Raw genomic sequence first — 16,336 nt, 5'->3', positions numbered from 1 at the left:
TTGAATGTTGCAATATTGATGAAAAGTGGAGGGAGGGGGGTAAATATGTTTGGTGAATCACTTTATATATGTGTATAATGTTAAACTCGAAACTATAAATTATGCTCTGTATACCTAATAATAAAATAAAAAGGAATGTACCTATATAGATTTCAAAATCTAAAATATGTTCACGTAAACGCGTCGTGTTTGTGTATATATACATAAAGACGTCGTGCCGCATACTTGCATGCGTATAGTATATTATTTATTACAATATATACCATTCATACATGTTGTAAGTAGTAAACATCGTTTCCTGTATGGATGTATGTATAATTCCACACAATTATAATGTTAGAAATAAACACATATAGGTATATATTTTATTTTATCATCGCCCGGTTTAATAGTATATAGCTAGTACCGCGGATATTATATCTTAGGACATAGTTATACCTAAATCATCAGTTCCGCACAGTTATTATTATATTATAGGTATGTCGCGTGTCTGTGGAGAAAATTATTTCCTATTGATGTGTACCTATATATATATATTATTATATAGGCCGCCAGCACTCAACGAGCAAGGTGATTTTTTTTTAATTGAAGGCACTTAAATTAATCGAGCGATTTTTGTTTTTGAAAAAATAATGATTCGATATTTGAAGTAGGTAGGTATTAATTTCATAGCAAAGAGGCGGGAGTCTTAATTAAGGCCATTATAATATAGGTACCTATGTATAATGGTATATAATATGTAAAAAATAATATGCCATGAGTACCATAAGGTAGGTACCTTCAAAATATTAAAAATACTTTAAGAAATAAGAAATTATAAATACTGGATGACTGGAAAATGTATATAGCAAAAAAACGTAACGGAAGAAAACAAAATGACATTTTGAAAATGTAAATTTCTTACAAATTTTGATCTTTTTTCTTAAATAAATAGCTTGAAGTCAAATAAAAAAAATAATAATAATAATAATAATTAATTCTATAAATCAAAGCTAAATTAATTAATTTAATTTACTTATTATTTATAAAAACTTAATTTTCATGCAATTTTATAGAAATATATAGTTTACAGCCATTTTTAATCGAGTAGGGAAAAAAATTACCCATAGATTCTATACTTACCTAACGAAACGTCGAGAGTTTTAATCAAAATTATTCTAGGTATTTAAAATCATGAGAAGAATATCAAACAGGAAAATTAACAATAATAGATTATATTAGAAAAATATACCATACTAATAAAAAAATTAGTTACTATTTTTAATACAATATTATGACAATTTAATACATTTTTAACCATATCAGTTAGAGTTAACTGAGAGTCCTAAGTCTCTAAAAAAAGGAAAGAAAACATATATTATATAGTCTATATGTCGTTGGTATGCATTACTTGGTCAAATTGTCAATGATTATTGTCGCCTATAAGTTAAAATTTTATAAATGATTTTTTAAGAATAATATTATGTGTATAACAATTATTTTTTTTTAATTTTTGCTAAATTTCATAAATTAATAACTTGGCTCGCCCTGCAAACGATGTATATGATACATTAGGGGTGTGTGTAAATTTCGCCCAAATGATTTGTTATTTTGAGTTATTCAAAAAATGAAAGCCGCCCGTATTTACATAAAAATCCTGACCTTTATCATAGGGCCTAATTAAACAGGTAGGTAGTTTTATCATATAAGAATTAAAGAATATAAGTTCTACGAGCACTGGTGCACTGTTAAAACCTAATCATATTATTATGTTTCATTTTTTCCTAGGTAAGTATTAATTATCATTTATTATAATGGTCAATGGGTAAGTCATCAGTTATGAAAATGTACAGCCTTTTTATTATTATATTGATAGTTAGATATAATATTTTCATTTTTATGATTAAAAATTATTAAAATCTAAAACTTTAATTGTTTTGTCGTGAAAAATAAATACGATACAATATCGTATTATATTGGTGAAAGATCCGATGTTAGCTTAAAATTGTTACCCTGTTATCTTATATTATCCAAGCAAGTGCGTATATGTATATAAAGTTTAATTTGACAAGTAATCTCGTCTTAACGTTGTAAAAACACTTATGCGCATATTGTTACAGGTGTTATGTAGGCATTGTATTTACTGTCTATGCGTGTAAATAGGTGTATTATGAGTCAATAATATTGTTCGTGTTTCCGCCAGCACGTGATCGTTATAATTTACATTAATCATACATAAGTACATAAGTTATGTAATTATAATTATAACACGTGTATTAACGAATAATAATTATGCATAATACATTGTTTGTGTCGCATCATGTTTTATTGTAGGTACATCAAGACAAATTATCGATGCCACTCGCGAATTCGCCACAAATAATACGTATGGCTTAATATATAATACGATTTAATATCTTGTGCATGTTTAATGTTTATATGCAACAGTGTTGACTTTCATTTTTTCAAGTAGCAGCAAATACTTCCTCTTGCAGACAGCGTGGGCAGGTACCGGTTACCCGTTGCCCCTGACCGGATGTGTCCCTCCGTCGAAGCCCTGGCCCGGAACTCTGGAGTATCTTCTGTCCGATTTGACGAACTGCACGCACTATCACCGAACACTAGCGGCCAACCTGCATCGATTTATACATTATAATATAGTACACAATAATATAATTTTGTTGTTAATATTAAAAATGAGAGTGATGTTGGTGCAAATGTTTAAAGTTCTATGATGAGAGTGTTTCAGTCTCTTTAATATTATTAACAAGTGTAATTTAACAGATAACGCTATAAACTTATATAAGAAATTCTAGAAAAATCTATATAAACATATAGCATCTATATAGATTGTTGCTTATTTATTATTCGAGGGGGCTTGTTGAGTTTTTTTAGTATTGAGTGGGAGGCTAAACCCACCTAAGCTCCTTTATTTGTGCCACTGATAAATTTTGAATATTGAAATAACTACTATAACAGCACGCGTGTTGACTTGAATCTGCTTAAAGGTATGAGATTTTGTAGGGGAGCGGTGATGAAGTTGTTAAAGGCAAAAACTGTACCCGGAATTCCGAGATACAACACTACAGATTGATCAAAATCGATTCTCTCAAAATGGTTGCAAAAAGAGTAAGCCACTAGCAGTGAACCGTGCATTTTAAATAGTTATAAGTTTGCCTCCAGTTTGTAGGAATTCGCAGGATGCTTCAATGTTTGTTAGATTTAACGGTACATATAACTAAACAATTTAAACATTTTTATTTTTATACTTAACGAATTTTACATAACGATCTTAGCAAAAAACCTAAAAAGCAATAACTATAATTAGTATAACAGTACATATTTATGCCCACAATCTCCCACCCCTCCACTTATTAACCACCAAAAGTACGTATAACCAATTATATATACCTACTATTATTATGAGTGTTTTTTTTTTGAATTTTTAATGAGGATTATTAAAAATCTTATAAAATGACTTGTACTTAGTATATAATAACATATACATCTATTTGTCATTTATGACTAATGCCTGTAGAGTCAAAACTGATTGTTCACAACACGAAGTTATACACACGTAGTTAATGTATCTGTTGATGTGTCTTATATCTACATTATTTTTTATTCCTTTAAAAATGAATAATTAAAACGTAAAGGTACATATATATAAATATCGGGATGAAGTCATGAAGATGGTATATTGTAATGACGATAACGTATGTGTAATGTGTATCCGTGTACGTTGGGTTTTTACATGGCATTACGTTTAAATGCGACGGCCATGGGCCATGATTTAACTGCGATGTACATACCTATTTAATATAATAATTTATAAGTAGTTGAAAACAAATACTTAATATATTATTGTTATATGAACTTGCATAATTTTTTTTCTGATTTTTTTCTTGGAATCGTGTCGTGTTTGGCTAGAACGGTTACCTAGGTAGAGTTTCAAATCGTCACATTATATCCGATGTCGTATGTAAATATTACCAATGCATTCTTAGTCCAAACACTGGAATCTATTAAATACATATTAACATATTACACATATTACAGTATTAAATTTTGTTTAGGGCTATGTTGATGCGAAACCTCAATTCTTAGGAGAACGGTTCTACTCAACAATATAATGGGTAGAATTATAGAAAAATAAATTATGAGTGAAAACAGCTTCATTACAAAGGTAGAATTGATAAATTAAAAAGCTAGTAGTTGTATAAATGTTTGATATATCTATTTTATAATAAATAAATAAATTGGTTTTTCAATTTTATGCTAATACTGGTAAGGCTACTAAAATGTAGGAAAACGTTGCTAAAATAATTTATATTTCGCATCATAGTATCTACAACCGGACCACCATATAAAATATATAGTATATTATATGGTTAAACGTGTGACGATAATATTGCAAAATATTAGATTTTATAGTAGATTCAATTTATTAGCCATATAAAATATTTTATATTATCAGCTATATAAATTAATTTTCAAGTTTAATGAAAAATATTTACATAATAATAATATGATGCTTATTGCTCAGAATGTTCAGATACATAATATAATATTTTAATAAATATAACATTAAATATTAATCAGGGACCCTATAATATTAATATCTATTTACCTACGTATTTTACACGAATTAATTACTAATACATATTGTATTTATTACCGGCAATAACAACAAAATTAGGTTTTATTAGTTTAAGATATATATATATATATTATATATATTTATTATATAGTATGATCACGATTTAAGGTATACAACTAAATATAATTTCAGCAGGATGACCTTCAATTAAATCGAATTTTTTGTACTGCACACAGCATTAAATATTATACTTATTTTTGAATTTTTTTCCAGGCATGCCAAGTGAAATGAACCACTCTTACTCAGTTACTCCTGAGTTCAAACTTCAATCACATTATTTTCTTTAAAGTTTAAACATCTTTGAATTTAAACTTTTTAATTAACTTCGTAAATGACAAAATTGTTTACAACAAAAAAGAACAAAAATATGTTCATCTAATGCGAGTAATAATAAAAAGCCATGTTTCTTAAGTTTCTTTTACTACGTACAAAATGTACTAAAACAGTCACATACGAAGTTAGGTAATTAAAAAGTTAGTTTTAAATTCAAAGTTGTTAAAAAAAAACTACGTGATTCAAGTTTGAACTCAATAAGGAAGAATGTGATTAAAAAAATATATTTTACTACTCTACATGTGTGGAGAAAGTTTCAAAAATAAGTATAAATATTGTATGAAGTGCATAAAACTCGAGTCAAATCTCCGAGAAATTGTACGATCTGTACTGATTCGAATGGTTTTGAATAAATAAGGTAGAAAAAACTTTATAAGTCAAAGATTTAAAAAAAAAAAAAATGTAATTTAAAAATGGGGGAGAGGTTTTATTTTATATCTATCTCAAGGATGGCAATTTTTTTAACGTTACGTGCTAAAAATAACTTGATATTTTATTTATTTTCCTGCATGCCACAAGATACGTATTATAAGAAAAATATGAAAAGTATATTAATTTAAATTTTTTAATATATTGTATCTATTAAGTAAAAAAAAAAAAAAAATATATGTATATGTGTATTTAAATGCTATTTTGGGCAAGTGTACCTAGGATTTTCCATCTCTGATCTAACTCTAATAGGTTATTAGTAATAACTACATACCAATATACCTAATTCCTATTATGATATACGATTTGTACTTAATACACTTATTATACCTATTCATAAACAATAAAATGTTGGAGGTTCTTCCTCTTTCTTCTGCTTCATTTTATATTTCTCATTTCACTATTAACTACATGTGCAATGACTCCGTTAGGTAGTTAATGTTTTGTGTCTATTAGGAACTTTCCTTTTTAATTAGTAATTTCAACTTTTAACATTAATTAGTAGGTACCTATAACTGTATAAGATTTTTTTGTATTTGTTATTCGTACAATTTCTTAATTTGTAAATATGAAATCTAAATTTGTACATATTAAGGTTAAATGATAATAGTATATAAATACTTATAAATCTAGATGCCGAATTGAAGAGTGCTTCTGCTCCGTGATCAGAAGAAGAACGTTTTAGTTTTGGATTTTTAGACATTGATTTCCAGCATGTAAACGCTTCCTTGAATACCGCATATGCCTATAATATATACATCATACACAATCAAAATAAAAAAGACTATAATTATATAATTTTTAAATTATGTAAAAATTTCACGGACTTGATCAACATCTTCTCGCACTGAAATCTCATGAAAAGCCACGCACCCAAGTTCTTGGCAACGTTTCCGACCTTCAGCATACGTTACCATTCGATCATACTGTTGATCCACTTTGTTACCGACTAGTATTACTGGCACGTCAAATGGGTGATCCTTGAGATCAGGTCCGTTATAAGATTATCAATATATAATATTATTTAATATTTACTGTGTTAATTGAGTATACATACATGAACTATGAAGTAATCCAGTTTTTTCGCAGTTAATGTTATTATAAATATTTTTATTTCATATTTGAGATAATATTATTACATTATTATAATAAAGTAGACTGCAATTAGTGTTTAAAAAATTCTAAATATTAAAGTAATTATAATTGCATACTATGTGTGTTACACATATATATATAATTATAAATTAGTTATAAGTATACTATATTGTATTTTAAATAATAATAATCTTAAAATGTACAAACATTTTGAGAGATGCGTCATTAGTGAAAATTCATAGTTATAAAGTTTATTTTACTTTTAGTTTTGTCAGAATTATATATTTTAGGGTTAAGGTCGTTAAGGAAACCCTTAAATTGAAGACTGTTTTCATCACTTTTTGTAATATAAAATTATTTAGGGATAGAATATGTAAACAGATATCTATTTAATTTTGATAAAAAAAAAAAAAATAAAAATATGAAGCTATAATGTATAGTTTAATAAAAAAAGGTTTTAAACATTTATAAATAACACATAAAGAGCCAAAACATTTTGAAAATTATAATTTTTATCAAGTCTAATAAATCTTGATTGTATGATATATAAATGTTTGGTATAATATTTATATTTTTAGTTATAAATTTCAAAAAAATGTTATTACAAAAAATAAAACAAAATTTGAATTCATAATTATGGAAAACGGGATAATTTACTCAAAATATTGTTTGTCAACAACTTCTATTATAATTAATAAATTGAAATTTTCATCAAATATACCTAGAAGACATTTTTTAGACATGATATAATTTTAAAAATATTTTGCCCATCTATAACGGTTCGGTGTGGCTAACGAAAAAAATTGTCACATTTTAATGGCTAAAGTTTGAAAATGAAAAACGAGGTTTTCATATTTTTTTTTTCTATTTCAAGTAACACGTTTTTCGAAAAATTTGGATATTTAAATGAAAAATAAATTGTAAGCTATTTATGTTTAGGTACATTGAAGAGATTTAGCTAACTTAATATTTTTATTAAAACTTATTAGTGAGAAAGTGGAAGGAACGGACCTACTAGCTATGGTAGTTTTTAATATTTCTAGTGCTAATTTGTGTAAATTCTCCATGGATAATGTGCACATTCCATGTTTCAATGAGTGGAACAAATTATTTATATTATAACAAGTCTATATTTTTCGTATGATTAAATTGGTCAATTAGGATTTAGGATCAATCATTCCTAAATATGTATATATTTTAGATTCTAAACGAAGTGATGAATGTACCTATTGCTTTTACAATGATGTACTTATGTTTTTTTGTTTTAGTGTCTGATGTATAACATAACTTGTGGAAATAATATTTCAATTAAAAACTTTAGGGGTGGTTTCCGATGGCAAAGTGAATATCTTTGGTGCATTATAGAGTTCATAAGTAAGAAGTTTCCAGAAGTTTTTAAATAAATTGGGAAAAATCACTAAAAAGTGACGAAAAAACGGGAATTTTCACGCAAAATCAGTTTTGGACAAAAATACAAAATTGATTTTTTTTATATTGTTGTAACTCAAAAATGAATCACTATAAATACTTGAAATTTCCACCAAATATTTATATTAGTGTTATCTATACACGGTTAAATTTAAAGTAACAAGTAAAATAAAGTATTTTGTTTTTTTTTAGCTATTTATAGATACCTAACTGAAATTTTCAATTAAAAAAAAAAACTTAAAAATTATAAATGAAAATGAAAATGTCATTTTAGGTTAAAATTTTCAACGAAATCCAAAATTCACTTTTAAAATTACGATTTACCATCAAATAATTTTAGATTTTTGTTATAGCTAAAAATTACTAGTCCTTGACACTTGAAACATACACCAGTTGTTTAAATTAGCATTTTCTATACAAGATTTAGTTTTGTGGTATTCAGGTCATTAAAACATAAACCATTTTTTTACCACTCAATGGAAAATATATATCCTAGTCTGTAGTATAAATATATATAATAAAATATTCATAGATTTATAGGCACTGGCTTGTTTACAACCAGAGGCTAGAATTGTTTTTTTTTGTAAAAATGCAATAATTTATCATTGAACTAAAATGTAATAGGTAAATTCATTATAGTTATCTACTCAATAACAAGCTACCAAATACCAATACTCAAAAAAGTCAAAACCTACTGGCTAATATACAGCAGATACTTATCCTTCTTTTTATCATTTACATTTTACATTATGAGAAAAATATAAAATATAGGATAATTTCAAAATGATTATTTTTTTAAAGCTATATATATGTGTGTGTTTTTTTTTTTTTTTTGATAGTTTTTTCATTAATAATCTATATTAAATAATACAATAAGTAAATTTGATGAAAAGAGAAAGACATGATAAAAGGAAGAAAATATCTTTTGATATCACTCTAAATAGGTATGTATATCAATATCTATAAGTAATAATACAATTAATAAATTATTTGAAATTTGAGTTTGAGAATTGTTTTTTATGTATTTAAATTTGAGTTTGAATAATAATTAAGTTAAACGATCTTTAGACGATTTTATTTCAATCGACGGGTTGTGTCAGGTAGGTCTAGAGAGGATTAATTTAATATTAGAGGATAATATAATACGATTATAATATACCTAGTTAACTATGTGGAATTGTTTGTAAAAATTAGATGCCAAAATGAGATAAAGTTATACTGCTATATAATAGTAAAAATATTCAAATGTATTATAAAAATATACAAAAAAAATCAAAACTAAATGAAATTAATTTTAACAATAACTTATGACTATCTCTAGCCCGACCATCCTATAGGTATAGGTGCTAATGTGGTATAAATGCATCTATAGGAAATAATATCAGTAATACTGTATTAATTAATATCATAATAAGTATCTAAAGCTTAAGGCCAGCCACAGGGATTATTTTATTTAGTAGTTTTGCAATACAACTCATCAAAATAACAGACATAAATAATATGCGATAAATGCTGTAGTTAGTAATTATAGACTACAGTATAATTATAATTATATGAAACATAGTAAATGTATGAAATTGTACTATATAATTAAATAAGTATAGCTGATATATCATTAAAATAAATAATGGTAAATGGAGTGGAATAATGATACACTTATCACATAGGAATGACATGTATCTTGTGTCCGAATCTTAAGACTAAAAAGTAAAAGTTATATAAAGTAATACAATTTTAATAAAATACTTAGATGTCCATGAAAAATGTATATTGATTTCCAAAACTAATTTAAGCTTTATGAGTATTACGAAGCTACGATGGACGGTCCTATTTGATAAAAATATAAAATATGATATAATTATTAAGAAACCTTAAAAAATTTGCATTTATGTATAAATATTATTGTAGGATATATGAGAATATTGAGAATATCTGAGTTCACAATTTTAATTAAAATACCTTCATATTAGGCAAACCAGTTTTTGTAAGGAAGACATTTGGTCACTGAAGTGAAAAATTCAAAATATACATACACTATACACTTGTGTGATATAAAAATTAAAGAATCCTTACAGTATAATAATTTATAATAAATTGTCCGTTACGGTTACTCACTAACAAGCAGTATATAATTACTTAATATACTGGAATTCATAGGTTTAATATGATTATAATTATTAAATGCAATTAATAACAATGTTTGTATATTTTATGCCAGTTTATAAGTACCTACCTAAATTTATAGTATTTTCTTATAAGTGTTAAAAATTACCAGAAGTAATTATAGTAAAAATGGTTTTAATTAGTCAACAATGACTTTCATAAATATTATATTCATCAGTAAGTATAGTTAATTATAACAGTAATAACGATAGGTAACAACTAGCTATAGATCTGTTTTACCAACAACACTTTTTGTAAACAATATTATAGGTGGTTATCAACTTGATTGCTTGTAATTTTATCTAAGTACCTATAGAACATATAGTAGCTATGTAGGTACATAGTTCTATAATAATAACTTAGATTTAGTAATATATCATATTATCATATAAATATTTAATATGGTTGCCAACGCAAAACGTCAAAACATACCGAGAACCCATTTCGGACTTAAAAGTTCTGACTGACTCTAACTGATTCCCATTTAAAATAATAAATTTTATTAAGATCAGCTAAATTGATTTTTAATTTATATTTAGTTCTATTACCAAACTAGTATTAATAAATATAATTCAAATTTTGAATACCTAGATATCAAGTAATTTTTGCAGTATAAAATCATGTTTAAAAAATTGTATGATGAACAACTTTTATGGGATATTATTACACGATTAAAATATTTGATGAAAGTTTGCATCAAATGATCACTTCAACGATCTTAAATTTATTTTATAAATTATTATTTTAATTTTAGTTTGTTATTATATTACCTCCAGTTGACAGTTCTATAATAACGAGGAGGGAAATGTTGTTGGCGCAACTACACATTATACGGAGCATAGTGTGTAAATCTTAATTTGGGGCCTAAATATTTTTTTAAAAAGTAGTTTTTATTTTTTAAGTGATAAAGTTTACAATTTTCTACTAAAAAAATGTAATTTCCACCTAAGGGAAATTTCTAATTATGCCACTCATTTTACTAGTGATGTGCAAGCATACAAACATACCTTGCACAACTGGTAGTTAGGCACTGGGAAATGTACGAATTCGGCTATTTTACTACAAAAAGTAGAAAATAATTAAATCAGTAGATAGGTACTAATTAGTAATGTGATATGCGATAAATTTAGTAGAAAAATATTTCGACTTATTTAAAAAAAAATCCATTTTTCAAAATGGAATACATTGGGGCAAATAGGAACCAATTAAATTAAGTATAGCGAAATTTAGTGGTCGTCCGAGATTTATTTCACATTAGTGACATAATATTCAATGGTGATTGTTTGATATTCAAAATTCACACAACGTTTGATCATTTAAAATGAAAGAAGTTATTGTGGTTAATGAATAATTTTATTATACAGCATAATGTTGCACTCGTATAATATATTGGCGTATACAAATAGTGGCTATCGTGTATCGTGTATTATATTATAAAATCGGTATGGTAGCTTAAACGGGTTTTGCCTAATTCTTACTTTAGTCGAGAGACGACGTTTCTTTTTGTTGTAGTTAATCAAAAACTTGAGTCTACTGCAATCGTCAAACGAACATTTGTCCGTAATTGAGTACACCAATATGAACACGTCGGCCCAACGCATGTTCATTTCCAAGTTGCATGATTTCTAACACAATAAACAGGTGTCATAAATTGGCAGGCGTATACAAAATGATAAGATTTTTGGAAAAGCGACTGGCGTTTTCTTACGTCTTGTACGTATCCAGCGGTGTCTAATATTTCAAAGTTGACCGTTTCCGATTCCATGCACACTTGGTACGTGTACATTTTTTCTAGGTTAGGGTCGTAGTCACCGATGAACTTTTTCGTCACAAACCTTACTAATAGCGCTGCAATACACATACCATAATAAATTATATTATGTAATGTGGTAACTGGTAAATACAATATATATATATTTTCTCCACATATATAACCTGTATATATGATTACATGATATAAGTATATGTATATGTATATATAAAGAGAATCAGCGAATGAACATCCTTGTAGAACATAATATATTTATAAATCTTTTTGAATACAATTATAAAATGGTGACCAAACGGTCCAAACGAATATAAAAATATACAAAGGTCACAAAAGGTATTGATTGTCATGTGTTTTACCAGTTTTTCCCACGCCGGGCTGTCCCATTATCATTACTCTAATCGGTTTTTGTTTGGGTATAAGTCCAATCTTATTGTACAGCGTCGATGTCATGGCAAACGGCAGCTGGACAACTCGTCGGAATATATTTTTTTATATAATCAGACAAGAAAAAAACAGGGAAATGCAAATATTTGTGAAGTTCACGGACAACCCCTTTGGTTGTGAATATTTTATTGCGACAAGTAAAAATAAATAAATAACGAGAAATAGAAAAAAAACAAAGAAATAATAAAAGAGTTAAAAGCGTATTATAATAATATAATTTTAACGTCGCGGACCTTGATCTTCAATAATAACGACCTTGTTCGACACGATAACGTTCGGAGTTATTATAATGTAAAGCGTGCAACTATATTATGTGAAAATTATATATTATAATATATTTTACAGACAATCGTGACAAAAAAAAACACTCAAATAATGACGGTATTATCATGCGATAAATCATAGGTTTTTGCCGCGAATAATAATTATTAGAATTTCGGCGCGTCGCGTGTATCGCGGAAGAACGTTGATCTATGTATTTTGGGTCTATTATCAACGCGGATTCTATTAAGTAAAGACATACATTATAATAATTATTATGTAGGAAGGTAAAACATTTTTACGCGAGGACCGACCCCGATGCGGTACGGTTATGGAGTAATAAACGTCTGGTAGATGAGCAACAATAGTACCACACGACGACGGCGTTTAATCCATGTACGAATTTAATTTCGGAAACTGCACTTAACATATAAAAACGATATATCACGTCCCTGCACCGTTTCGTACCTTTGTACGAGATTACGACGTACACTGAAGCTATTATATATTATTAAAAAAAAAATTACTCGCGGGGCGCCTGACGCGACTGCAGATACCCGACTACTGCGGAGTTAAAATAATAGACTGCGGCGACGGCGAAGACATAATATTATGCTATTATTATTATTATATATTTATATTATAATACGTACATCGGTGAAAATATAGTGTCAGAATAATGTCAACGTATAGTGGAACGAGTGTGTGCGAAAATATTATTATTATGTTTACCGCAAATGTCGTGTGTGTGCATATGTGGTCTGGTCGGGTTATAATACGATATACCTGTGTACATTCTATCTATATATTTATTATGATATGTAATGTGTATATAGATATATCGATTCGAGTGGCTGTCTACCGTGTACAGGGACGTGTAAGTAATGCTTACGGACGTTTGCCGGGCACGCGATGGTATTGACTATATGGTTAAGCGCCATTTTCGGCGGGTCGTCAGACGATTGTATTCCGATCGAGACGACGTGTGCACCCACTCGCGGGTACATAATAATATATACATTATATATGTGCTTGATGCATAATAAAATTATACAATTAATACAACAGTGTTATACGGACGACCTTTGTGCGCAATTTCACATCGCCTTTATGAATATAATATGCACAATATGGGTACACCGTGTCCGTAAGATTTGCGAATATTCAATATATCCGTATTCCTTGTTATTAAATATGTGTGTTTTTTTTACTCATTATCATATACTCATTACACTATACCGTAATTTTAGTAGGTATATCAACTACAATATTACATTAAACATGACCAGGACCTGCTCAATTGCTTAAACATACCTAAGGAAATTTGAGTTTTACCACCCCTTACATACTACATCAAACATTTTTTTTATCTGTAATATAAAAATTTTAAATGCCGCCCTACCCCTTGAGCCGGACCTGTACGCGACGTTATTCAAAAGTTACATATTACTATTATAGGTCGGAGTATAATTTTATAGAGAGCCTAGAGAGATAAATAATATAATAACATTTTGTAAAGTCGACCTCTTTTTAAGTATATAAACGCGTATAGACACATTTTGAAATTCATTTGTAATTTTACAAAATACCTATACATTTAATTTATTTTACTGACAAGGAGACGCTTTTTCCACTATTCTCTCTAAACTAATATGAGAGAAGATAGAGGAAAAAATGTGATTGATAGAGTTAGAGTAACACTAAGTCTTAACGCTGCATGGGTAAAACGACGATAGGCCTTCTGGCATACGCCGATGACTTAGCTACCTATAGTTGTTTAGAGGGCTGGTCTTAAAGGATGAAATCTACAAGAAGAAGAAGATAGTTATTTAATAATTGCTATTAGAGTGTCTGTTAAAACTTAAAAGTTAATAAATAATATTTATAATAACAAAATATTCAACTATATACCTACTGCGATAATGTACTAGGATTTTCTTTATTGATTTGTATTCTTCGGTAATGACGATATTGATTTACTTTTCGCATTGTCAGACAGCGAACTGATATGCAGCTAAAATCAAAATAGAATTTCAATATTTAATCGACTTGAATTTAATCGTACTGAAATTGTTTTTATATTGTATCGTCATAAAAGTTTACTTAGTGACTTAAAAAAAAATAGCTATTCGAGTATACTGATTTATCAATAAGTATATAAATATAATAATAACTTACAGCTTCGAATATCTTGTATGTATGATTGTATGAATAGTGTTTGGGTGAATCATTCAATCATTAATATGATAATAATATGTACTAATTATGCGTATTACATATTATAATATTAAATAGGTATATATTTTCGTTTAAATGTTTAATATTTAATATATGTTTCCATACTGTTTGTTGACTCTGTACAATAATAAAGTTATATAACATGCGTTTATCAAAATTTTAGATAAAATTTCTTATTACAATCTTAGATATATGCGTTTATACTTTATATGGGTGTAAGGTGTAATAGTATGTAACATCGTTATTATTATTTACACGTTTTTCAATAATAGTGTTGTCCGGTCGTTAAAATTGTTCTAAGAGTATAGTCATAGGTACGCATTATTCGAACATAAAAACATTAATATATAAAACACCTTGGCAAACAAGTTACCTAGGCATAACTAATAATGCTGTTGTCAATACTAGATTTTATTATATTATACTATATATTTATATAGTGCTATATAAATTTCAATAAATCACAAGTATAATTGGTACATACTACACTTGGACGAGTTTCTTGGAAAACATTGTGTGAACCATAAGGAATAGAAGTTTGGACTATACTTTATTAGTTATTACTAGGTATATAATATAGCGAGGACATTCGGTACATCTGTACCATATACTCGTAAAATGTAAACATAAAGTATAACGCATGGAAATTAAAATCCACAGGTAGGAAAAAATCGCAGAATTAAATACAAAAGTAAAAATATTATTTACCTTATAAACAAATCTAATCATCGTATTTTTATTATTTTAATCAAATTTACAAATTGATGCAAAAGTATAAAGACTTCAATAAAATATTCAATTAACACATTTTTTTGAAAAAAAGAAATTTATTGTACGATGCTGCACTATTCAAGCCCGATATCTGATAATTTGAACAAAATTATTTTTTAAAATAGATTTTCGAAAAATAAATTTAATTGAAATTAAATAAATGAACAGTTTATTCCAGATTTATTAGGTGTCAACTGTCAACCATATATTATAAAAACATGATATACTCTATGCGTCTGACTCCTATGTGGTTTCGTTGTTTAACGACGGATTAATTTTTTTTCACTAAAAATAAAAAAAAATATATAAAATGGATAAAGTACGTCTACTGACTTGTCATCGCCACCGAGTCGACCTTGGTCCTGGTTCTTCTGCATCTCACGATAGAATTTAACAGACCACACATGTACACGCATAATATTCGTATTCCTCTCTCTGACTTTATCACTCTCTAACTCTCTCTCTCTCATTCCGCCTGCACTGTTGTCCAAAGAGTCTCGTTTGCACTTCCTCGAGAATTCAATGTAAAAACTATCGGCGCGCGGCGGCAGGTAGTTGTTATAAGCCATTATTATGCACGTAGTTATCTGATCAAAATACACCTGTATCCTTGAAACTTTAACAAGTTTGATCATGTTTTAGACCAGTCAAACGGGTAGTTGTCAGTTATTTAACCCGGCAGCCCACCCAACCACTACCCCAACATATCAACAGCTGAACAGCGTGTATACAATAAAAGTGTTCGGAAGTTTAGAAACCATACG

At 27.7% G+C, this 16,336-nt stretch overlaps 1 protein-coding gene across 8 annotated transcripts; it reads right to left on the bottom strand.

Moving 5' to 3' along the window:
• Window positions 1-1,241: 1,241 nt before the first annotated feature.
• On the bottom strand, window positions 1,242-16,067 carry LOC114132556 (ras-related and estrogen-regulated growth inhibitor). 8 transcript variants are annotated; one of them, XM_027998065.2, is made up of 7 exons: window positions 15,906-16,067; window positions 14,475-14,577; window positions 11,796-11,935; window positions 11,566-11,712; window positions 6,229-6,381; window positions 6,023-6,146; window positions 1,242-2,612 (listed from the first exon to the last, which is right to left on the bottom strand). In XM_027998065.2, the coding sequence occupies exons 3-7, from the start codon at window positions 11,871-11,873 to the stop codon at window positions 2,437-2,439; spliced, it is 678 nt and encodes a 225-aa protein (XP_027853866.2). In that variant the 5' UTR covers window positions 11,874-11,935; window positions 14,475-14,577; window positions 15,906-16,067; the 3' UTR covers window positions 1,242-2,436. The 8 variants fall into 8 exon arrangements, 7 of the variants coding, with proteins under 7 accessions (XP_027853866.2, XP_027853857.2, XP_050060976.1 ...); XM_027998056.2 differs by having other exon boundaries at window positions 14,479-14,577; window positions 15,906-16,066; XM_050205019.1 differs by lacking the exon at window positions 15,906-16,067 and adding an exon at window positions 15,510-15,839.
• Window positions 16,068-16,336: the final 269 nt, after the last annotated feature.

The sequence above is a fragment of the Aphis gossypii genome, chromosome 1 (genome assembly GCF_020184175.1).
Source record: "Aphis gossypii isolate Hap1 chromosome 1, ASM2018417v2, whole genome shotgun sequence".
Classification (NCBI taxonomy): Eukaryota; Metazoa; Arthropoda; class Insecta; order Hemiptera; family Aphididae; genus Aphis; species Aphis gossypii.
The sequence above is the reverse complement of the archived record's forward strand: the minus strand, read 5'-3'. Positions and strand labels throughout refer to the sequence as shown.